This window comes from Drosophila miranda, chromosome 3, assembly GCF_003369915.1.
Source record: "Drosophila miranda strain MSH22 chromosome 3, D.miranda_PacBio2.1, whole genome shotgun sequence".
Classification (NCBI taxonomy): Eukaryota; Metazoa; Arthropoda; class Insecta; order Diptera; family Drosophilidae; genus Drosophila; species Drosophila miranda.
The window spans coordinates 20,436,108-20,458,375 of record NC_046676.1 but is presented as its reverse complement, the minus strand read 5'-3'; the positions used below and the strand labels follow the sequence as shown (position 1 = coordinate 20,458,375).

The following is a 22,268-nucleotide window of genomic DNA, read 5'->3' as shown; positions in this document are numbered from 1 at the left end:
TAATTCGCCGCAGTTCGCCCCAGTTCGCCTTAGCAACAATGAGTCTCGTTCCATACACAATGTTGCACATTCCATACACACTGTTGCGGCAACATTTACTTGAAAACCGTATTTTAGTCAAAATAAAATACTTTAAGATAATTAAAAGAAGCAATCTTGTAGAAAATGCATTTATCTATGGGATAAAGCTAAGTGGGCATCTATAGCTTGAAATATAGGCAATACCCGATTCGCCGCAGTTTCGCTTTTGCAACAATGAGTCCCATTCCATACACAAACATGTTGCTAATTCCATGCACACATACCCTGGGGGAAATGAATGTTATAGAATTGAGAAAATGTTTGTCTTCCAAGGTTCAGTAGGTATCAGGATCGAGATAAATATATACAAGATACTAATAATACACATGAATAAGTAAAAAACATATCAATTTGAGAAAAGGTCTTAATAAATTGCGTTTGATCTACATATAAAATGAACGAAATAGGGTGCACAAAGGCCGATACACGCATCATGTCTTCAAATACCAGCAACATTGCGACTGTTTTTTTTTTTTTAACTATTTTGTTTAAACCTTGTTTTAGTCAAAATACAATAAAAGCAAGGACTAAAAACTAACCAATTGTGTAGAAAATTGATTCATCAACGGGCTAAAATTATGTGGGCATGGCTAAATGTTCTATATAGCTAGTAATAGTCCACGGAATATCAAAATCGAGGAACAGATAAAATAGATCGTCAATTCGTCAGTATATTTGCGGTATATTTGTCAAATGAGACGGTATATTTTTGTATATTTCTGAGGGTCGGACGGTATATTTTATAGTGTGTCACTTCCTGTCAAAATCGCGTCACGCGTTTTTTTCCGCAGACAAAAAGTTAGTTTTAGTATTTAGGGGCAGTAAATACGGTTTAATTCATACATAATTGAGTGCGGCACGGTTTTTACAACGCGTCCGCTCAGGTTTTCTACACGGATGCATCGCAGAGATGTGGATATTTTGTGATTAAAATTTCTCCCCATCTGAGGTAGGCGTAAGAAAAATTGTGAAAAAATGTCCGCCCAGTATATATGTAAAAGTGGCTGCTGCGCACACCAACACAAAGAACCGACGCCATGTCGTATATATGGTCGTCTCTTTCTGACTGCGGCGTTTTCGCACATGTCATTCCAGTTTGAGAGAGATGGCTGATAGTTTTGAGAGCTAAAATGTCTTGAAATTTAAAAAAATATAATTCTTACAATTAATTGTGAATATATGTAGTTTTAAATGGTGGTCACGTAATCTGGCCTTAGAAAACGCGTGTGTAGAGAAAGAAAAATCGAAGAAAATGGCAAGCGCAGAGTTGCATTTTCGGTGCGTTTGCGTGCAGCGAGGAGGGGAAAAGTTGAGTGATAAGCTCATTTCAGGATGACTCTTATTTTATTGCTTAGTTTTACTGAATTTTGATACTACGCTTAGCATTTCATATACACTGTAGAAGAAAATTTAAAAAAAGTTATATCAGGCAAAAGGTGGGTGCAGAACATGTGCTCTTCTGCCGGATGAGCCGAAAGCGGCAAAGCGAATGTTTCCCGCCAAACCAATGATAATTCAAAATAATTCCATATCGTTTGGTGTACTTGCAGATGTCTCAAACATGAATGAAGGTAATTCAGCAGGAGGGGGGCATGAAGGGCTAAGCCCGGCCCCTCCTGCTGTGTCAGACCGCGTAACTTTACACTCTACGGAAAAATCAGTTGCACTCCCAAAATTGAACACAATTACAACGGCGGCTACAACAACAACAGTGACCAGCAATAGAACAACAGCAGCAGCCCTACCGGCTTCCCGCTACTTAGCACAACCGAAAGGAGTCCGCAGTATCAGTAGACAACACCAACAGCAGCAGCTGCCCAGTGCGCAGCTGCCTGTGCCGCTGTCGCCCTTGCCGCCACAACAGCAAACGACAGAGGCAACGGCAGCCACGCCAGTAGCAGCACCACCTACCACCACAACCACACTCGTCTCATCCGCCCACTACGCCACCACGAGCATCATAGAAGCCTCCGCCTCGCCGCCGCAGGCCAAGCGTCAGCGTTTTGACAACAGTCCGAACTCCAGCCCGGCGAGCAGCAGCATTGTCGGGACTGCCAGCAGCAACATTGTTGGCTCCCTGCTGCCGGCTTCTGTGGCCTCCAGCAGCGAAGTCGGTGGGGTATCTTCGGAAGCCCTGCAAGACTCGAATGCGCTCAAGAAGCGCATTCTCCAGCAGAAATTGCAGATTTTGCGTACCCTTAAGGAAAGGTATGATCGATTATCGCGGCTTTTCGTGCTCACGCTTTAAATTCCCCTCCACAGGCATCTTGAAAATGTGTCCGAATACTTTTACCTACAAAACGGCGGCAGTATGATGGACTACCCTGCGTGGCGTAAAAAGACACCAACCCCGCAATTCATCAGCTACAGCAATGCAAATCGTATAGATCAGCTGGTACACGAGGATAAACCTAGCACGTCAGCGGCATCCGGTGCGGCCCAAGCCCAGAGAACTCCAATTCCGCAACAAGCAACACTGGAGACGACGACGACGACGACGACGGTGATTAGTGGAACAAGCAACACCGGGACGACTGGAAAACAGGTGGACGGAATCAGCAATAGCACAGTGAAAGCGGTTAGCAAAAATTACTATAAACGCCTAGATATGTTAGCCAAGTGATGTTACAATTCAACTGAACGCCGTTATCGGTCTATTTTTGATTGATTTTGGCTGTTAAAAGGATGTTCGCAGTTGCGAGGCATTTGTCTGATGGAATATTGTTATCAACTACCGTTGATTGCGTAGGTTTTTATTTCACAGAATACGTTTTTCTGTTTTTCCCCAGAATACGCAATCTCAATTGCCAGAAAAGATTGGCAGCAGCACTACGGTAGCTCCCGCAGCGGCAGGGGCAGCAGCAACAGCAACTGTAAGCCACTCGACGAGCAACAGAAGCAGCAGCAGTCCCGCCCCCGCTGCAACCACACCAGCAGCAAGCACATCTACCACCACAACCACAAGCGGCAGTCTAGTCGAGGCAAGCGGTAATGTTCATCCACCGGAGGCGGAGATCAAGATTCCAGCCGTGGGCGCCACACCAGTGGCCATTTCAACAAAACTACCCGCCGCTGTTGTCCAGCTAACGCAGCAAGGTAAATTTGATGTATTCAATGGATCCCCCAAAAGTGGATCAAACCTCTCATTGTTACCATTATTTTTGTTTGTGTTTTTGTTGTGTTTGTTCGACTGTTCGATCAAAAGATACTGTATTTTCTCTTACTGCGTTTTTACAAGATGTTTTATCGTTTCATTTAGTTTCATTCCATTCCGTTCATTATTTTTCCTACGTTAATGCCAAATTTAAAAGTTTAAAATCAATGCCAAAAAACTTTAGCCAACTGCATACCAACTCGAACTCCTGTAACCGAACCGTAACCGTATCCGAATCGTGCCAACTGCCAACGCACGTCCTGCACTCACATGAAACCAAAATAAACATATTTAAACTCATTTATATTGTGGCCGGCATCTAATACTATATCCTACTATGTCCTACTAATATTTACCACAAAATCAAATTTAAAAAACTAGCAAAATTCAGTTGCTACACACACACGACACACATTAACACGCAATATCCCAATGGACCCGAAATTCTTAGTCGAGAATTACGCGAAAACCAAACATTTTAAAATCGAAAATCGTAAAATAAATCAATCGCTTACCAGCACAACATGCTCAGCGCTCATTGATGGATTTCATACGATAGTGCCGATGTTTAGTGATTTTCATTCATAATATGAATTTATGCATCACAATCACAATCCATCCGTTCAGTGATCCCTGATCATGTTGTGTTGATTTGCAGGCGTTATTCGATATCTTTAAAGATGCAATTTTATCCACTTATCACTCGTTTGCGATCATTTAGCGAGACTTTGATCACAAAATTCTCTTTGCCGTGAATCGCTCGCGATTTTGTCGTTTTTTTTTTTTGGTCCACTGGGATGAAAGACATTTCTTTGTATTTACGAATGTTTCTGATTTACAAATTTTGTTTATTACATTTTTGTTTGTTCTTCATTTGTATGATTTGTATTTCTGTTCTCGCTATCACATCCCATGCAAATACCCTACCCACATATGTACATTCCTATAACGCACACACTCTCAACTCACCATAATTGTATCGTTATCGTTATTGTTATCGTTATAATATAGGTCACATACCCGGTAGACCTTTAGGAGGTCGTCACGGTATGGTCTTCGGTCAAATACCCGCTCCTCCTGCTGCCGTAGGAAATTCTTCTGTACCTTTGGTGCCAGGTGCTTATCGTTCGCAAACTAAACACAAAACAAAACTACAAAAATATCAAAAAACTAAAAAAAAAAAAAGAACAAATATTCTCAGCAAAGAAAAAACATTATCGTTTTGATTGAAATTCTTATATATAAACTAAACATTTTGTCTGTTAATTATTGAATATTGAAGCATTTTATTTATAATTTTCCAAGCGCAAAAGTAGTGCATTTATTGATGTGCCTAAAGTTTCATTTATTTAATTCGTTCATTCTAGAATTGGTGTCTTTTTGTCCTTAGTTAGTTATTAATTGGATTTGGATTTGGATTGGTATTGGTATTGGTAAAACTGCTTAAAGTTTGATTTACGTTTGAATTGAATAACTGATGAATGTACATTTTTGATTGATTCGTTGATTTGTAAGCAAGTTAGCAAACTTAAGCATACTTAGAACATTTGATTGCGCGTTGATATTCATGATCCACATGATTCATTATCCATTGGGATTGTCACACCACCAGTTGGGCCACCACTTCGTCTCACTTCTCACAAGTCATCTATAACCCATCATTCCCATCATTAGCTCTAGCCTAGTTCTATAGCTCTCAAGTTAACCCGCACCTAAAAGCGTTTTCTTGATAGTCTCTTTCAAATGCTCTTGAAAATCGTAGATGTGTGCCATAGCAAGGCTCAGTTGCAAGTGATTCTGCCCCGTCGATGGCAGCAGAATCATAATAAGCTGGCTACAGATAATCCTTGGGGGAGATAGCACCTAAAAGCGTTTTCCTGCCAGCCCAATAAATGCTCTTGAAAATCGTTGATGTGTGCCAGACAAAACTTCTCGCAATAGCAAAGTGATCGGAGTTACATTCATTGATGACTCTGGTCCGTTTACGTTGTGAACACCATGAAACCCGTGAGATATTGTACCAGTCGGAGTCCAATTTAGGCAAATGCACTCTGTGTCACATTGAAACACAGCCTCATGTGATGACAATTTGTTAGTTTGCTAGATCAAGCGGGAATGGGGCGTCTTATCCATGTGGTGGGTCTATAACCAAGCTGATCACATTGAAAACGCATCGTACATCCTAGTAATAATCGTATATATTGGGAATAGCAGCACCTAAAAGCGTTTTCTTGCCAGCCCAATAAATGCTCTCGAAAATCGTAGATGTGTGCCATAGCAAGGCTCAGTTGCAAGTGATTCTGCCCCATCGATGGCAGCAGGATCACCATAAGCTGGCTACAGATGATCTCAGAGATGGGTACGAAAGAAGCCCAATGCCCAATGCAGTAGCACGTGACCTGGAGGATCCGTAATCTACTGGTTTCTCCACCAGTGTGGAGGTCGAAGCAAGCGCACGCTGTGTCACATTGACGGCCCAGCCAGTGGCTCGTGGCTCATCCATGGATTCGGGCGCCATACGAGTATTAGGAATAAGTTTGCATGCAGTTGCCATCTATTGTTGCGTTCTGTTTGTTTAGCAACCGATTCGCTAGAGATTCTCATGTTTATTCCATTCATTCCTGTTGCTTTCCTGGTAGATCAGATCTTTTTTAATTGATGCACCCACCCTCCAGCATGCCTCGCCACGCCACAAGTGGACCTTAATGACTTGATTGATATTTGAGTTGCAGCTGAATGGCCATGTTAATCACATTTATTTTGGTTTCTATTCCAAGGTGGCACTCCACTGGTACCCTGCAGCACCGCAGTTGGCTCGACGACGCTCCGGCGCACCCAGAGCCACAATAATGCCGGAAGTGGCAGTGGAAGTGGAGCCACCGCAACGGCAACGGCGGCAGGCACTTCTACGACGCCGCTGTACACGGGCAATGGTCCGGCGAGTAGCGGCAGTGGAGCCATCACGCCTGGCACTCCAAGCGGGAGCCTGCTCAGCCCAGGACTAGCCCTGACTGCCGCTGGCACACCGACCAGTGCGGCGCAGGAGTTCTCGTTTAAGGCCAAGCAGGAGGTGTACGTGATGCAGCGTATATCCGAACTACAGCGAGAGGGATTATGGACTGAACGGCGCCTGCCCAAGCTGCAGGAGCCGAGCCGGCCGAAGGCGCATTGGGACTATCTTCTCGATGAGATGGCCTGGCTGGCGGCTGATTTTGCCCAGGAGCGCAAGTGGAAGAAGAACGCGGCCAAGAAGTGCGCCAAGATGGTTCAAAAGTACTTCCAGGAGAAGGCCAATGCGGCCCAGCGGGCCGAGAAGGCCCAAGAGCTGCACCTAAAGCGAGTGGCCTCCTTCATTGCCCGCGAGGTGAAGTGCTTCTGGTCGAATGTGGAGAAGTTGGTGGAGTACAAGCACCAGACGAAGATCGAGGAGAAGCGCAAGCAGGCACTCGATCAGCATCTCAACTTCATTGTCGGCCAGACCGAGAAGTTCTCTCAACAGTTGGTGGAGGGCATGAACAAGAGCATGGCGGCCGACACACCCAGCCTCAGCCTCAATTCCAGCCGCCTCACCTCGCCCAAGCGGGAGTCTGATGGTAAGAAAATTTCAAATACAAGATATCCTTTCAGCAGAATCAGCGGAATCAGCATATGATGATAAAATACACACTGAAACGTTGTCGTGGTCTATTTTTGAACACTTCGATGTTACCCTGGGATGGTCGCATTTGCGAGGCATTTGCCTGATGCTTTCACGTTTCCTCTTACCGATTGCCGGGAGATCTCATTGGTCGCTAATTCTCGATTCTCCCCCTTTCATTTGCAGTTGAGTTTCGGCCAGAGTCTGGCTCTGAGGACGATGAGGAGACCATTGCCAAGGCGGAGGAGGAGGCGGCGGACGTCAATGAAGAGGTGACGGCCCTGGCCAAGGAATCTGAAATGGACTTCGACGATTTCCTGAAAGACTTGCCTCCCGGATATCTGGACAATCGTGATAAGCTCATAAAGGAGGAGGAGCATACCACCTCTGCGGTGAAGAGCGAGACGCACGACGAGGAAGACTGCGAAGGCGACAGTGAGTTCGAGGCGAAGGAGGCAAGCGAAGACGATGAGAACACCATCAGCAAGCAGGAGGAGGCCGAGCAGGAGATCGATCACAAAAGGGAGATCGATGAACTGGAGGCCGACAACGACCTGCCGGTTGAGCAGCTGCTGAAGAAGTACAAGTCTGGAAGATTCAGTGATCGGTCGCCCAGTCCCAAGCGACGCAAGCTGGAGCCTTGTAGCGCCCCAGAACTCGACTCAGATGACGATTCCACGGCAGTGGACGAGAATTCCACTGACGGCAGCGATGTGGATGCCAGCGAAGAGGATGACGACGAAGATCTCTCCACGAATGAAACCGAAACGGAAGTGGAGGAGGACGACCAGGAGGATGGCCTCAAGAGTCTGTTAACAGATGCGACTGTCGATGCGGGCGGAGCAGCAGCGACTGCCGGCAGTGACAGTGCTGGTGCTGGGGCTGCTACTGCCGGCGCCAACAAAGACGACATGCTCAATGATGCCGCCGCCTTGGCCGAGAGTCTCCAGCCCAAAGGCAATACCCTGTCCTCCACCAATGTGGTAACTCCGGTGCCCTTCCTGCTGAAGCATACGCTGCGCGAGTACCAGCACATCGGACTCGACTGGCTGGTCACGATGAACGAGCGCAAGCTGAACGGCATCCTGGCCGATGAGATGGGCCTGGGGAAGACTATTCAAACGATTGCCCTGCTGGCGCACCTCGCCTGCGCCAGAGGCAACTGGGGACCGCATCTGATTGTGGTGCCATCGTCTGTGATGCTCAACTGGGAGATGGAGTTCAAGAAGTGGTGTCCCGGCTTCAAGATACTCACCTACTACGGCTCCCAGAAGGAGCGCAAGCTGAAGCGCGTCGGCTGGACCAAGCCCAATGCCTTCCACGTCTGCATTACCTCCTACAAGCTGGTCGTCCAGGATCAGCAAAGCTTTCGCCGCAAAAAGTGGAAATATCTAATCCTCGACGAGGCCCAAAACATCAAGAACTTCAAGTCGCAGCGTTGGCAGCTGTTGCTCAACTTTTCCACCGAGAGGTAACCCCAACTCACCCCCCACCCCACTGTAGTTACCCGTATGGCAATCTGTTGTTCTCTTTCTGTTTGCCTGCCAAAAAGCACCAAAAATCAGTAACCATGCGACTGCTAACTAGCACGGGGACTACGCTTGGGTGCTAAAATTAATATCGTTATAATGCCGCATACTAAACCAGAGCATGCTAATCCCGCCCTAGAATGCTTGTGGCCCTGTTCTGAGACAACCCTAAACTCGCACTAGCAGCCACTCCCACACCCGCACTTCCCACGAGTCCACTCGAATAATCATTCATTTCTCTCTCCCATAGACGCCTGTTGTTGACGGGAACCCCGCTGCAGAATGACCTAATGGAGCTGTGGTCTCTGATGCATTTCCTCATGCCCTATGTGTTCTCCTCACACCGCGAGTTTAAGGAGTGGTTCTCCAATCCGATGACGGGCATGATCGAGGGAAACATGGAGTATAACGAGACTCTGATAACGCGTCTGCACAAGGTAAGAAGCGTTTCTCAGAATACTTATCGTCACAGATAACCTCCGGTGAGGTTATATATATAGCACCTAAAAGCGTTTTCCTGCCAGCCCAATAAATGCTCTTGAAAATCGTTGATGTGTGCCAGACAAAACTTCTCGCAACAGCAAAGTGATCGGAGTTCCAATTGATGACTCTGGTCCGTTTACGTTGTGAACACCATGAAACCCGTGAGATATTGTACCAGTCGGAGTCCAATTTAGGCAAATGCACTCTGTGTCACATTGAAACACAGCCTCATGTGATGACAATTTGTTAGTTTGCTAGATCAAGTGGGAATGGGGCGTCTTATCCATGTGGTGGGTCTATAACCAAGCTGATCACATTGAAAACGCATCGTACATCCTAGTAATAATCGTAATTCCAATAGAAAACTCCGATCCCAATTATGCGTATTGGGAATAGCAGCACCTAAAAGCGTTTTCCTGCCAGCCCAATAAATGCTCTTGAAAATCGTTGATGTGTGCCAGACAAAACTTCTCGCAACAGCAAAGTGATCGGAGTTCCATTCATTGATGACTCTGGTCCGTTTACGTTGTGAACACCATAAAACCCGTGAGATATTGTACCAGTCGGAGTCCAATTTAGGCAAATGCACTCTGTGTCACATTGAAACACAGCTACATGTGATGACAATTTGTTAGTTTGCTAGATCAAGTGGGAATGGGGCGTCTTATCCATGTGGTGGGTCTATAACCAAGCTGATCACATTGAAAACGCATCGTACATCCTAGTAATAGTCGTAATTCCAATAGAAAACTCCGATCCCAATTATGCGTATTGGGAATAGCAGCACCTAAAAGCGTTTTCTTGCCAGCCCAATAAATGCTCTTGAAAATCGTTGATGTGTGCCAGACAAAACTTCTCGCAATAGCAAAGTGATCGGAGCTCCATTCATTGATGACTCTGGTCCGTTTACGTTGTGAACACCCTGAAACCCGTGAGACCCGTGACCCGTCGGAGTCCAATTTTGGCAAATGCACTCTGTGTCACATTGAAACACAGCCTCATGTGATGACAATTTGTTAGTTTGCTAGATCAAGTGGGAATGGGGCGTCTTATCCATGTGGTGGGTCTATAACCAAGCTGATCACATTGAAAACGCATCGTACATCCTAGTAATAATCGTAATTCCAGTAGAAAACTCCGATCCCAATGATTGGTATTGGGAATAGCAGCACCTAAAAGCGTTTTCCTGCCAGCCCAATAAATGCTCTTGAAAATCGTTGATGTGTGCCAGACAAAACTTCTCGCAATAGCAAAGTGATCGGAGCTCCATTCATTGATGACTCTGGTCCGTTTACGTTGTGAACACCCTGAAACCCGTGAGACCCGTGACCCGTCGGAGTCCAATTTAGGCAAATGCACTCTGTGTCACATTGAAACACAGCCACATGTGATGACAATTTGTTAGTTTGCTAGATCAAGTGGGAACGGGGCGTCTTATCCATGTGGTGGGTCTATAACCAAGCTGATCACATTGAAAACGCTCCTTACACGACCTCACCGCTATGATAGCAGCACTAAGCACTATCCTCTTAGTTTTAAGCTTAATCTCGCTGTAATTGACACTTTTTCGTCGTTGTGTGTCCTTGCAGGTGATTCGGCCGTTCCTGCTGCGACGCCTCAAGAAGGAGGTGGAAAAGCAAATGCCAAAGAAGTACGAGCATGTGGTCATGTGCCGTCTGTCGAATCGCCAGCGCTACCTGTACGAGGATTTCATGAGTCGCTCCAAGTAAGTACATCACTGCTCCCCACTTTAAGAACTGGAATGACTTGGCTAATACGATTTGTAATTTGCAGAACGAGGGAAACCCTGCAGACGGGCAATCTGCTGAGCGTGATCAATGTGCTGATGCAGCTGCGGAAGGTGTGCAACCATCCGAATATGTTTGAAGTGCGTCCGATAATATCGCCGTTTCAAATGGAGGGCATTACATTCCACACGCCGCGTCTCGTCTGCGACATAATGGAGTATGACCCGTTCACGGTGAGTCCCAGGTCACAGAAGGGTGTTTCCTTCCTCCCCCGCACAATTTACCCTTTTTGCTCCCTCTGATTGAAAATGATGTTAAACTGTCACTGAAAGTTGGGCTCAATCTGTTTTGGAGCGAGTCGTAAACTTGTCCCAGGATGTTCGCATTTGCGAGGCATTTGTCTGATTCAATCGCCCAGTTCCCCGTCCCCCGTCCCCTGCCCCACAGGCCAGTTGTAGCTCTAGCAATATACATATGTATGTGTGTATCTGAATCGACTGACAAATTACTATCTCGCCAATAGCAAATCAATCTGGAAACTGTGAATCTCCTGCTGCTGCATCTGGAGGAAACATTAAGCGCGTACGTATCGCACAAGTGCCGCCTGCTCGTTCCGCCACGCAAGTTGATCGAGGAGATCGACAGCGCCCCACAGCCACCACCGCGCTGCCCCAACGGCAAGTATCGGTTTCACATACGAGTGCGAAGTGCGGAGCTTGCGCAGCGGCTCAAACTGAATGCGGTGCGAGTGGGCGCCAGTCCGGCCATGCGGTTGGAGGGGTCCAAGATTGTGCCAATGCGCACCCTCTTGCCCGGTGGAAGGATCATGAAGCGTATCGGTGGTTCCATTAACCCCATTAATATGGCATTAAAGCCGGTTGTGATCAACAGCGTGATTACGACGTCGTCGACGACCACAACCACTATAGGAGGATCGGCATCCTCTCCGGGGGCAGCGCTAAACGTCTTGGCCAACGCCAAGCTGATGACTGCACGCTCCCATATGAATGCCCCAACGCCGGCCAAGGTGACCAAGACGATGCAGGATGGAAAACCCTTTTTCTACCTCACGCCAACCACAAATGCGGGGGGAGCCGGTGCCCGCCTGACTCTCACCAGCAAGACATCGTCGCCGTCGTCTGTCACAGCGGGCGTCAATGCGAGCAGCATTTCGGGGACAGCTGCCGCTAGTACAGTATTAACATCTCAGCAGCTAATCAAGGAGCCCATTGTCAGGGATCTGGCGACGCATGTGAAGAGCACGGCGCAGAAACGGAGAATAGCCAATGGAAGCACGGGGATCGAGGAGCAGGAGGAGGAGGAAGCAGAGGATCCCTACAAGGTCCAGGAACTCATTCAGATGCGCAAGGAACAGCGCCTGGCCTCCCGCAAGCGCATGGCCACGATCAATCGTCGGCGTACCGATGCCACTCCCATCTATGGCCACGACTGCCGCGAGGCCATCCAGCGGTGCATGCAGTCGACGCGTACCCTGCGACACTCCACGTGGCAGACACGGAGCTTCTCCAACTGCTGCACGGCTATGGCCCATCGCGATGGATGGTCCCTCAATCACCTGCTCAAGACCTTCGAGCAGAGGTGTGCGGAAATGGCGCCAATCTTTAGTAACTTTGTGATTTATGTTCCTTCGGTGTGTGCTCCGCTGATCCGCCGCTACGTCCAGAATCTGTCCTCCACGCACTGGCAGTACGAGCGGCAGATCGAGAGCAGGGTGGGACAGACCCTGCTGCCAAAGCTGGACCTTCTGCATCCCATTATCTCGGCAATGACCACACAGTTTCCGGATCCGCGGCTCATTCAGTATGACTGTGGCAAGCTGCAGACCCTGGATCGTCTGCTGAGGCAGCTGAAGGTCGACGGCCATCGCGTGCTGATATTCACGCAGATGACCAAGATGCTGGACGTGTTGGAGGCCTTCCTCAACCACCACGGCCACATCTACCTGCGACTCGATGGCTCGACGCGCGTCGAGCAGCGTCAGATCCTCATGGAGCGCTTTAACGGGGACAAACGGATATTCTGTTTCATTCTGTCCACGCGATCGGGCGGCGTTGGCATTAATCTGACGGGCGCCGACACTGTCATCTTCTACGACTCTGACTGGAATCCCACCATGGATGCGCAGGCGCAGGATCGATGCCACCGCATCGGGCAAACGCGCGACGTGCACATCTACCGCCTGGTGTCCGAGAAGACCATCGAAGTGAACATCCTCAAGAAGGCCAATCAGAAGCGAATGCTCAGCGACATGGCCATCGAGGGCGGCCACTTCACCACAACCTTCTTCAAGAGCTCCACCATCAAGGATCTATTCACAATGGATCACACCGAGCAGGACGAGACCTCCACCACCACCATCACCCCCCAGGAAGTCGTCAAGTCCGATGAGAAGACGGAGAGAATTGTCACGTCGACGACGACCGCGACCGCCGTTGTGGAAACGGAGAAGCAGTCGCTGCGAGCATTTGAGCACGCCCTCGCTGCCGCCGAGGATGAGCAGGACGTTCTAGCCACCAAGACGGCCAAGGCCGAAGTGGCCGCAGATCTGGCCGAGTTCGATGAGAATATTCCCATTGCGGATGATGCCAACGCCGAGGCAGGCGTCGGCTCCTCTCAGGGTGAGATGAGCAAGGCAGATCTGGAGATGCAGAATATCGTCAAGCAGGTGAGTCGTGACTATTGATTGATTGATCGGGGATGGGGTGCGGGTATGGCAGGGCTTGCAATTTATATTGAATACCGTATCTTGATGCGCATTCGATTCAGCGAGCACTGCCAAGAGAAACTTTCCTTCGGGGAGTATACGTTCAGACATAGTCGAAGCGACCAACCCACGCTCGATTATATCACTCAACGTCTAACATGGCTAGCCCTCGAATTTAGATGTTATGATGGATAGATCGTGTCAGTGAGGATGTGGAGTCAAGCGTGTTCTAATGATTATTGCATTTGTCTTCCCCCCACTTGTAGCTGTCGCCCGTGGAACGCTATGCCATGCGGTTCGTGGAGGCCACTGGAGCTGCCTGGACGGCGGAACAGCTGCGCGCCGCAGAGGCCGAGCTGGAGGCACAGAAGCGGGAATGGGAGGCCAATCGACTGGCTGTTATGCAGAAGGAGGAGGAGCTACTCAAGCCGGAGGCCGAGCCTGAGGAATTGCTCACCTACAGTCGCAAGGATTCGAGTAATCAGGTTAATGTCAATACCAAACAAGATTCCCATTCATCCAAAAAGCGAGCCCCAGCCAGTAGGTCTCAGCGCAACAGGCAGGGTCAGCAGCACCAGCTGAGCAAGAGTGTGAACAGCAGCCACAGTGGCAGCAGGAACCAGAAGAGATCAGTGCCGCCTGCGGTCAGTAGTAGTCCGGCGCAGACGTCGTGTCGGCGTCGTGTCAGCCTCAATGTCAGTGCGCCTCCAGTAGTGTTGGGGTCAGGGTCAGGGACAGGGACAGGAAACAGCAAGAGGTCGACGACTGGGGGCAAGAGCGGCTCGTCTGTCAGACGGAACACGCGACTCCATTCGTTGGGTGTGGTCCATGTGACCAATGCTCAAACAACGCCCACTAGAAAGACAACACGCACAGCCCTAGCTGCAGGAGCGGCTGCGGCTGCGGCTGCCGAGGAGGACTCTCCTGTGGTCGCCGGCGAGCGTCCCAAGCGGCTGTCGGCCAACATTGCCATGAGCAAGATGATGAAAACGCCCGTCCTCAAGTCCACTCAAATGAACAGCAGTGGAAAGAGCAGCAGCAGCACCACCACCACGCCTCCAAAGCGAGTGTGTGGAGATAGCACCTCTGTTTCGGTCACTTCTCGGCGAAGGCTGCTGAAAAGACGAGCTACGATAGCTGCACCCTTGGCTATTCCAAGCGATGAGGATGAGGACGAGGACGAGAATGACAATAATACAGAAAATGAAGAGGAGGAAGTGAGTGTGGCAGCTGAAGACGATGACAATGATGACGATGGGGAGTTGAGTGCTGAAGATGATGACGATAGGGAATCCGCCTTGGAGGAGACAACAACGCAAACGGAAGAATCCCTAAGCGAAAAAGGGAACGGGGCTGATGAGGATGAAGAGCAGGAAACGCACGTGGACATCCTCTCCGAGGACTCGGAGAGCAGTTATGCCACAGCCGGAGAAGTTACCGCCGAAGGAGAGGCCGAATCAAATGCCAGCTTGGATGGCTGTTGGAGTGCCCACGATCAAGTGCAAGACACCACAATGACCAGCTCCACGTACTATAATGTGAGCGAGGAGACGGACACAGATGAGCCCAATGATCCCTTGGCGCATGCCAAATCAGAGTCGAGCAAAGAGCAAGACCTTCAGAGGCAGCAGCATCATCAGATTCTGTCGGATAAGAGCGATGAGAGCGAAACTGTTGGCCACACGCCCCGCACTCGATCCCGCGGCTCTGTGAAGATCAATCTGTGGACCCTGGACATGAGTCCCGTGGCGAACACCCTGAACCGCAGTGGTTCGAACAGAAGCATCAAGAAGAACGAGTCGACGCCCAGAGAGGTGCATAGCGAGCCCAGGCGCAGGGTAGTGACAAAGAGAATGGTCAAGACGGATGGTAACATCGCCGTCAACAAGTCGTCAACACAGCACAAAAGCACAGCCGGGACGCTGCATCCATGGATAACCAAGACGCCCAAAGTGATGCTACGATCCACGCCGCTTCCTGCCACAGCAAGCTCTGGAGCACACGCAGCCACAGGAGCAGTCTCCTCCTCAAGTGGGACAACGAATCGGTGATAACGAATGTTTGTCAGTATTACTTGAAGTATTAAAAGCCAGTCAGCCAGCCAAACCAGCTGCGGTGCGTGTGTGTGTTGTGCACGTTTTAGTGGGTGAATCCTGCTCGGAGAGAGAGCGAGAGAGAGCTTGTCGTCCTCGAGCTGTTTACAGGGCGAGTATTTATAGACTGTAACAAGTTTCCTTCTATCAAACATACATACTATATATTCATGTGTGCTAAGGTTAGTTAGTGATTAGCCGAATGGCAGAAGTCTAGGATAACAAATTCACTTGGATCGATAGGGTAGCGATGAAGATGGGAAGATGGGGAGACACACTATAGAGGGATGGATAGGTAGTAGTTTAGCATAGTAAGACCTCTCAGATTGTACATAGATATATACAATATAATTAGCATCGTGTAATCAGGGCCACTCCAAGTATCCAAGCATTAAAATCATAAATGTTTTATTACTTTTCATCAACCGAACATTTCGCTCCCTAAAAAACTGCTTTAGTTCTTAAGCCGCGAGGTATACCTGTAAACTAGAGTTTAAATATTTTGCATTTTATAATTTATTTTGTACTCATAACTTAACGAAAGCAAAGCAAAACGGAAACCTTAACCATCTTAAGACTTTGCGAATAGATTGACTAACAAATAAACCAGAACTCAATTCGTGTGTTCCATTGTATAAATAAAGATAGATCAACTACAAATCTATCTAAAAACAAAAAAAATCAGAAGCAAACGAAACTGAAACTAAACTAAAACTAAAAGAAAAACTAAAAGACGTTGTGGTTTTTATTTACGGACTCATTTCGTGCGTAGCCCCTATATTCCATTTAGAAGAGACAATTGCACAAAAGTTGGGAAAAGAATAAGCGCGTAAATCTCCATCCAAAGATTGTTAAATATTATTTTCTCCAAAGAAATGTAGAATTCTGTTTTGGTGTCGTATATCCGAAAATCTGTCGTGTGTCTGAGATCTGTTAGTTCCGCGTGGAGTCCTCTAAAGTATTCTTGCCATCGTAAAAAATCAAATCAAATCGAATCCCAATTATCGTACGAAAACTAGAAACTGTTCGGAATGAAAGCTACAACGCCATCAATTAGCAATTTTCAATTCAATTCAAATCAAAATAGTTTCTAAGCCAACACCAAAACAGAGTTGCTATATCCTGAAAATAATGTGGAACGTGTATTCTTTTCTTTAACTTTCTTGCCTCTTCGTCTGCTTTTGGCTCTGCCTCTCCCATTGGCCCCGTGTCCAGGTCTGGATATCACGCAACACCATGGAACAGATGCCGGTAAGTGGATCGGATCTCCAGTATCGGAAATTGCATTGCCTTGTCTAATCTGAATCTGAATCTCCTACGGAAATATATAGATGTGGTGCCCGCCCACGCCGCCGCAGGACAGTGAGAACGACATCTACATAGACCACTCTCTGTCGTTTATGTACGACCTAGTGCCAATCGCGGAGCTGGACCTGCCGCCCGTCTACGTGCGCAAGGAGAACAAACGCTCGCGCTCCGAGGCCGGCTACGATGGCAGTCGGCGCACCAACAAAATGCGACGGGAGGACAACTGCGCGCCTCCCAAGTCGCTCTTCGATCGCCCGACGCCCCAGCTCTCGCGGCTGCGTCGCGAGCTAAAAAACCAGCGCTTCCGCGGCAGCTTTAAGCCCAACTCCCCCGTACTGGGCATGAAGCCACAGTTGCCCGTTAAGCCGTTGACCGAGCCGGAGGCCATGAGCGAGTGGTGCATCTTCGAGGACATTGCCATACTGCATGTGCTGGTCAATCTGCAAGGCTTGCCCTGCAGTCTGGTCCAGCTGGCGCCTGGTCAGACGCCCAACTGGGACCTCGTCTCGGAGATGGTCAATTTCTGCTCAAAGACATACCGCTCGGCCAGGCAGTGCCGCTACCGCTACGAGACCCACATTCAGCCGCGCGAGGAGGGCAAGGTGGTGGAGAGCCCCAAGAAGCAGAAGAAACTCAAACCCACCCTGCGCACCGAGTACCTCAAGAGCCCACTGCGCTACCTGCGCACCACCCAGCTCTATGCCAGCGACAACAACGCCTCCTTCTACAAGGTCATGCGCTCCAGATTCGACAGCATCAAAACGGCCTACCTAAAGAAGGCCCCTCCGCCGAAGCGACAGTTCAGTGCGCCCAGCCTGATGAACCCCAAGCACATGGAGGTGCTGCAGGAGTTTGGCATACAGAACTATGACCAACCCGTGCCCCCGCAGAACATTGCTGCCATGAAGGCCAACAAGATCCGGGAGAAGCAACGTGGTGGTCAACAGTTGCTGCCGCCGCAGTCCCAACAGCAGCAACAGCCACAGCAACAACAGCAGCAGCAACAACAACAACAACAACAACAACATCAGCCCCAGCAACAGGCGCCGCAGATGCAACAGCAGCCCCAGCCCCACCAACAGCAGGTACAGCAGCAGCTTGCCACAACTTCACCCGTTCCCCAAACTCTTCCCATACAACAGCAGCAGCAACAGCAGACCGTGGAACTGGTGCAGCAGCAGCAACAGCCCATCAACACGAACACAACGGTGGCGGTTCCCTCCGCCGGGCAGCTGCAGCAGTTGCAAATCCAGCACTTAACCAGCGCCAACGTATCGCCCGGCCAGCAGACGGCCATTCTCCTGCATCAGCCCCAGCAGCAAATGCGCACTCACCCGGGACAAGGCCAGCAGTCCGCCACGCAACAGCTGGTGAAGACCATTGTGGGAACCTCTTCCAATCTGACGGCAGGACAGCTGCAGCAGCTGGCCCAACAGTCGGCCGCTGCCAACCCGGGCCAATCCAGCGTCAGCGTGGTGCTGACAACGCCCGTACAGAGTCTGCCGGCCGTTGTTCAGACACAGTCTGGCAGCGCAGCCCAGATCGTGTCCATCTCGTCACAGACCACGCTCCCCGTGAACAGTTCCCCGCAGCTAGGAAGCATTGTGCAGACCCAGACCCTGCCCCAGGTAGTCTCCGTGAGCACACTGCCCACCGTGGGTTCCGTGCTGACCACCACTGCCAGTCAACAGCAGCAACAGCAACAACAGACCACGGCAGTGACCACACTTAACACCGCCATGCTGCGGGGTCAGCGAATTGTGTCCGCTTCCACGGGAAACACGCTGCAGCAGCGAACAAATGCAGCCGGACAGTCGATTGTGTCCGTTCCCAACCTCGGCCAGGGCGTCAGTCCCGCACAGTTCCAGACGCAACTTCGTCTGGCCGCAGTGCCCACGTCCCCAGCCACACAAACACAGCTGGTGACCACCAAGGGCATTCCAGTGACTGCCCTTCAGCAGGGAGGGAAGACGACGGTCATTCCCGGAACCCAGCAGCCGGGAGGCGCTCACATCCAGCTGTATCGCCAGCGTAGCCTCAAGGTGCTGCAGACGCAGTCGGCTCCCGTTGGTGGGACAGCAGGCGGTGGAGTGGCCACTGCCAATCTGGTGCAGACAGCGGGTACCATCATCCAGGCCGGCAACATGCCCACCCATGTGACCAGCCAGAAGGTGGCCGTCTCCGGAATGCCGGGAGCTGGCGTCGTACAGGCGGCCAACGTCGTTAGCAGTGTCCAGATGCACGGCCAGGCCCGGACGCAGTTCATCAAGCAAATGGCCAGCAAGCAAAGTCTGCAGCGTCAGGTGATATCGGCGGACGGCAGCACCACATCAGCGGCAGCCGGAGACATGCTTCTGGTTAAGCGACACAGCATACTGGCCACCCAAAAGGCCCAGCAGGCGACGGGCGCCCTCTTCACCACCACCACGGCCGTTCAGCAACAGCAGCAACAGGGACAGCTGCCAGTGGCCGGACAGGTACAGCCCCAGCAGGTCACCCAGCAGCAGATTGCATCCCTGGTGAAGGCCTCCACGGCGGCGGCAGCCAGCGGGAGCAGTGTGAGCGCGGGTGGAGTCACAGTCTCCGCCACGGGTCCCACGGTGCAGGCGGGAAGCGTGAACATCCCTTTGCCGCAGCTCAAGTCCGGAAGCCAGATCAAGGTGACCATGCCCATGCGGCATCTGCAAATGCAGCAACAGCTGACGATGCCGCGCAAGATCAGCCGAATGACACAGCTGGTAAGCGCCAGCGGACAGCCAACGGCCACCAACATTGTGTCCGGTCCCCAGCCGCAGCAGCAGCAGTCTGGCGGCATGACCGTCACCGGTGGGGGAACCCTGCCCACGGTGGCAGGCCAACAACAGCAGCAGCAGAAGGTGACAACCGGTGGAGGTAGTGTCCAGGCCCAGCTGTTGCACATTCAAAACACCAAGACGCTGCCCAGCTCGGTGACGGTGCAGCAGTTCCAACAGGTTATGCGCAGTGGGCAGCAGGGGACGTTGGCCACCACGAATCTGGTGCTGGGCAAGACTAGTGTCGGACGGGTCATACCCGTGTCGGTGGCCTCGCAGGCCAATCAGCGGCAGACGATCCAGGTAGGTTACCTATCCAAGAGTTCCTCTAGAGGAATCAATCAACAATCCTCTCCGCTCTTGCAGGTGGTATCGGCCGCCTCTGCCCAGGCCCTTGCTGCCGGCAGCCTGCGCACTCACGTGGGTAGCCCAGGCATTGCCAACGCCCTGAAAGTGGCCGCTGGGGGCCAGACCACGCAGCAGACCCTGATTGCTGCTCTGCAGCACAATCAGCGGCAAAATGCCAGTCCCGTCCGGCTGCAAACCACTGCCGGTGGGAACCTGCTGGCAGTTGTCCAGCAACAACAACAGCAACATCAACAACAACAACAACAGATACAACAACAGCAGCAGCAACAGCATCAGCAACACACTAGCATCGCTGGGCCCACATCGGGGCCCGCCGAGGTGATGACGATAACGCAGACCACCACTACCTTGCCAACCGTGAGCGGTCTGCAGCAGCAACAGCAGCAGCAGGGCGGCATGTCACAACCCACAACGCAACAGGTACGCAAGCTGGTACAGAAAAAGATCATGATACGCAGCGAGAAAGAATAACATTTAGCGCATAGTCGGTCGCAAAGAGCCGCCAGGGCACGCAATCGGCGGAGCATCTCGAGCATCACCTCCACCGTCGCTTCCACAGCCAGAGCCACCACAAAAACCACCAATTCAAACTCAAACTCGAACTCCAGTCCCTACTCCACAACCACCACAAGCACAAGCATCACCAACTCGATCAACTGCCAAACAATTTGAATCTTTCGAATCAAGTTTCGACCAAATTCCGAACACTCATACCACGTCGATCTTCATGCATTCAATCAATTAGTCAAATAGTTCAGTCATTGCTAAATTGATCTCAATTTCTGTCGATTGGTTTTGCAGCCATGAGCGATGGCGATGGGCGATCGCTCGACAGCTGTGGAGGATTTGGAAAAGATCGTGCTGATGACGATGACGATCGCTTCAATCAGCTCGGCGTGGCCGCCGAATTACTTTTACCAATCATAGTGTACCGTAGCCTTAGTTTAATTCGCAATAACTCTTAAGTACCTATATTAATTACTGGCAAACTGCCTGCTTTAAATTAAACTTGTAAATTGTAGTCATCTAAGCTCTCCCCTCGCCCCCCGCCGTATGTACATTTGTAAATCCATCAAATACTACATACTACAAATTAATAAATGTACATCTATTTAGACTATAATTTACTTATGCTCTAGTATAATGAACAAATTACAGAAATAAAGGAAAAATATAAAGATATTTAAAAAAAAGTTGTACTAGCTAATAATAGTTTCCGACTAAGTAGCCGAGTTCAGTAAACTCTGTTTATGCGGCAATTAAGTATGTGAAAAACAAAAAAAAAATAAAAATTAAAAAATCCTTCGAGCCGGATTTGAACCAGCGACCTATGGATATCTTCGGTACGAAACTTTCTACAGTCCACCGCTCTACCAACTGAGCTATCGAAGGTGACAACGGCTCTCTGGCAAAACGGCATTAACAGACTGGGCGATTGATGGCGCCGTCTGCATTACTGGAGGGGGTGAGAATTGAGTTTTGGACAAAACTCAGTTTTTTTTTTTACATGGACACAGACTAAATTATGTATCAACATTAACTAACGTACGTCATTAGCTCCCAAAACCTACTAGTTCAGTGCTAGCAAAGACTGTACAAGTACTGTACACTAAGATGTTGCATGAGGGGCAAAAAAGCTGTTCTATGGCGCGGTTTTAAATGACAGAGGGCGCGCTCGGGGTTTAAAGAAGGGTATAGAAACTTCCATACGCAGGTTTTTTAAATTTTCCCTCACAAATTTCGTACATTTACATCCTTTTCGCTCATTCACTTTCAAACAATTTCTATTTGGCGCGCACTCGTATGCAGTCGATAGAATCGTTAACCGAACTTGAATCGGGTAAGGTTATCTTTGAACCGGTAGGCAACAATGGGCTAAGTTCATACGAGAATATTGTTGTTGAGGAGCAAAAACTGCAATCGCCCTAGCAAGAAAACAAGTCAAGTATTTGAAACAAACCAGTCAAGTAGAAAATTGATTCATCATTCGTATAAAATTATGTGGGCATGGCTAAATGTTCTATATAGTTAGTAATAGTCCACGGAATATCAAAATCGAGGAATATGTATATCAGAACTTGAATTCCTAAGTATATTTACGGAATGTTTTTAAAATAAGACGGTATGTTTCGGTGCTGTTCTGAGGGTCATACTGTAGAAATACTGGTTTTCGCCGCGCTCCCATGGTATTTTTGTCAATTTCATCAATCTATTAATTTAATTTTCAATTTTATATATAATTCCAATAAAAGCAAGTATTTCAAATAGGCCAATCATGTATAGAATTGATTCATCAATCGTACAAAATTGAGTGGGCGTGGCCTAATGTTCTATATAGATAGTATTATT

The 22,268-nt window shown here is 49.4% G+C and overlaps 1 protein-coding gene and 16 non-coding genes across 20 annotated transcripts; 16 read left to right on the top strand and 1 right to left on the bottom strand.

Annotated features, from left to right (window-relative positions):
• Window positions 1–822: 822 nt before the first annotated feature.
• LOC108158784 (helicase domino) lies at window positions 823–21,101 on the top strand. 4 transcript variants are annotated; one of them, XM_033391668.1, is made up of 16 exons: window positions 823–1,030; window positions 1,632–2,289; window positions 2,344–2,659; window positions 2,871–3,177; window positions 4,247–4,351; window positions 6,013–6,828; window positions 7,059–8,343; window positions 8,652–8,838; window positions 10,474–10,610; window positions 10,679–10,865; window positions 11,156–13,318; window positions 13,624–13,842; window positions 16,666–16,701; window positions 16,782–19,853; window positions 19,917–20,339; window positions 20,721–21,101. In XM_033391668.1, exons 2-16 carry the CDS (start codon window positions 1,643–1,645, stop codon window positions 20,724–20,726), a joined length of 9,906 nt encoding a protein of 3,301 aa, XP_033247559.1. In that variant the 5' UTR covers window positions 823–1,030; window positions 1,632–1,642; the 3' UTR covers window positions 20,727–21,101. The 4 variants fall into 4 exon arrangements, with proteins under 4 accessions (XP_033247559.1, XP_017146952.1, XP_017146950.1 ...); XM_017291463.2 differs by having other exon boundaries at window positions 19,917–21,101; XM_033391667.1 differs by lacking the exon at window positions 823–1,030 and adding an exon at window positions 1,190–1,359 and having other exon boundaries at window positions 19,917–21,101.
• On the top strand, window positions 2,695–2,802 carry LOC117188538. Its single transcript, XR_004472632.1, has one exon. It is a non-coding gene; the product is annotated as a small nucleolar RNA Me28S-Am2589 (small nucleolar RNA).
• LOC117188554 lies at window positions 4,943–5,077 on the top strand. Its single transcript, XR_004472648.1, has one exon. It is a non-coding gene; the product is annotated as a small nucleolar RNA psi28S-3316 (small nucleolar RNA).
• Window positions 5,094–5,234, top strand: LOC117188551. Its single transcript, XR_004472645.1, has one exon. It is a non-coding gene; the product is annotated as a small nucleolar RNA psi28S-3316 (small nucleolar RNA).
• LOC117188545 lies at window positions 5,275–5,419 on the top strand. Its single transcript, XR_004472639.1, has one exon. It is a non-coding gene; the product is annotated as a small nucleolar RNA psi18S-841/snoR66 (small nucleolar RNA).
• On the top strand, window positions 5,448–5,580 carry LOC117188549. Its single transcript, XR_004472643.1, has one exon. It is a non-coding gene; the product is annotated as a small nucleolar RNA psi28S-3316 (small nucleolar RNA).
• On the top strand, window positions 6,878–6,986 carry LOC117188536. Its single transcript, XR_004472630.1, has one exon. It is a non-coding gene; the product is annotated as a small nucleolar RNA Me28S-Am2589 (small nucleolar RNA).
• On the top strand, window positions 8,900–9,037 carry LOC117188548. The gene has a single exon (XR_004472642.1). It is a non-coding gene; the product is annotated as a small nucleolar RNA psi28S-3316 (small nucleolar RNA).
• On the top strand, window positions 9,078–9,222 carry LOC117188543. The gene has a single exon (XR_004472637.1). It is a non-coding gene; the product is annotated as a small nucleolar RNA psi18S-841/snoR66 (small nucleolar RNA).
• LOC117188550 lies at window positions 9,282–9,422 on the top strand. Its single transcript, XR_004472644.1, has one exon. It is a non-coding gene; the product is annotated as a small nucleolar RNA psi28S-3316 (small nucleolar RNA).
• LOC117188547 lies at window positions 9,463–9,607 on the top strand. Its single transcript, XR_004472641.1, has one exon. It is a non-coding gene; the product is annotated as a small nucleolar RNA psi18S-841/snoR66 (small nucleolar RNA).
• LOC117188552 lies at window positions 9,667–9,807 on the top strand. Its single transcript, XR_004472646.1, has one exon. It is a non-coding gene; the product is annotated as a small nucleolar RNA psi28S-3316 (small nucleolar RNA).
• LOC117188542 lies at window positions 9,848–9,992 on the top strand. Its single transcript, XR_004472636.1, has one exon. It is a non-coding gene; the product is annotated as a small nucleolar RNA psi18S-841/snoR66 (small nucleolar RNA).
• On the top strand, window positions 10,052–10,192 carry LOC117188553. The gene has a single exon (XR_004472647.1). It is a non-coding gene; the product is annotated as a small nucleolar RNA psi28S-3316 (small nucleolar RNA).
• Window positions 10,233–10,377, top strand: LOC117188546. Its single transcript, XR_004472640.1, has one exon. It is a non-coding gene; the product is annotated as a small nucleolar RNA psi18S-841/snoR66 (small nucleolar RNA).
• Window positions 10,935–11,044, top strand: LOC117188537. The gene has a single exon (XR_004472631.1). It is a non-coding gene; the product is annotated as a small nucleolar RNA Me28S-Am2589 (small nucleolar RNA).
• A 118-nt stretch (window positions 21,102–21,219) lies between the features above and the next one.
• On the bottom strand, window positions 21,220–21,311 carry Trnay-gua. The gene is given in 2 exon segments: window positions 21,220–21,255; window positions 21,275–21,311. It is a non-coding gene; the product is annotated as a tRNA-Tyr (tRNA).
• Between the last annotated feature and the right edge of the window lie 957 nt (window positions 21,312–22,268).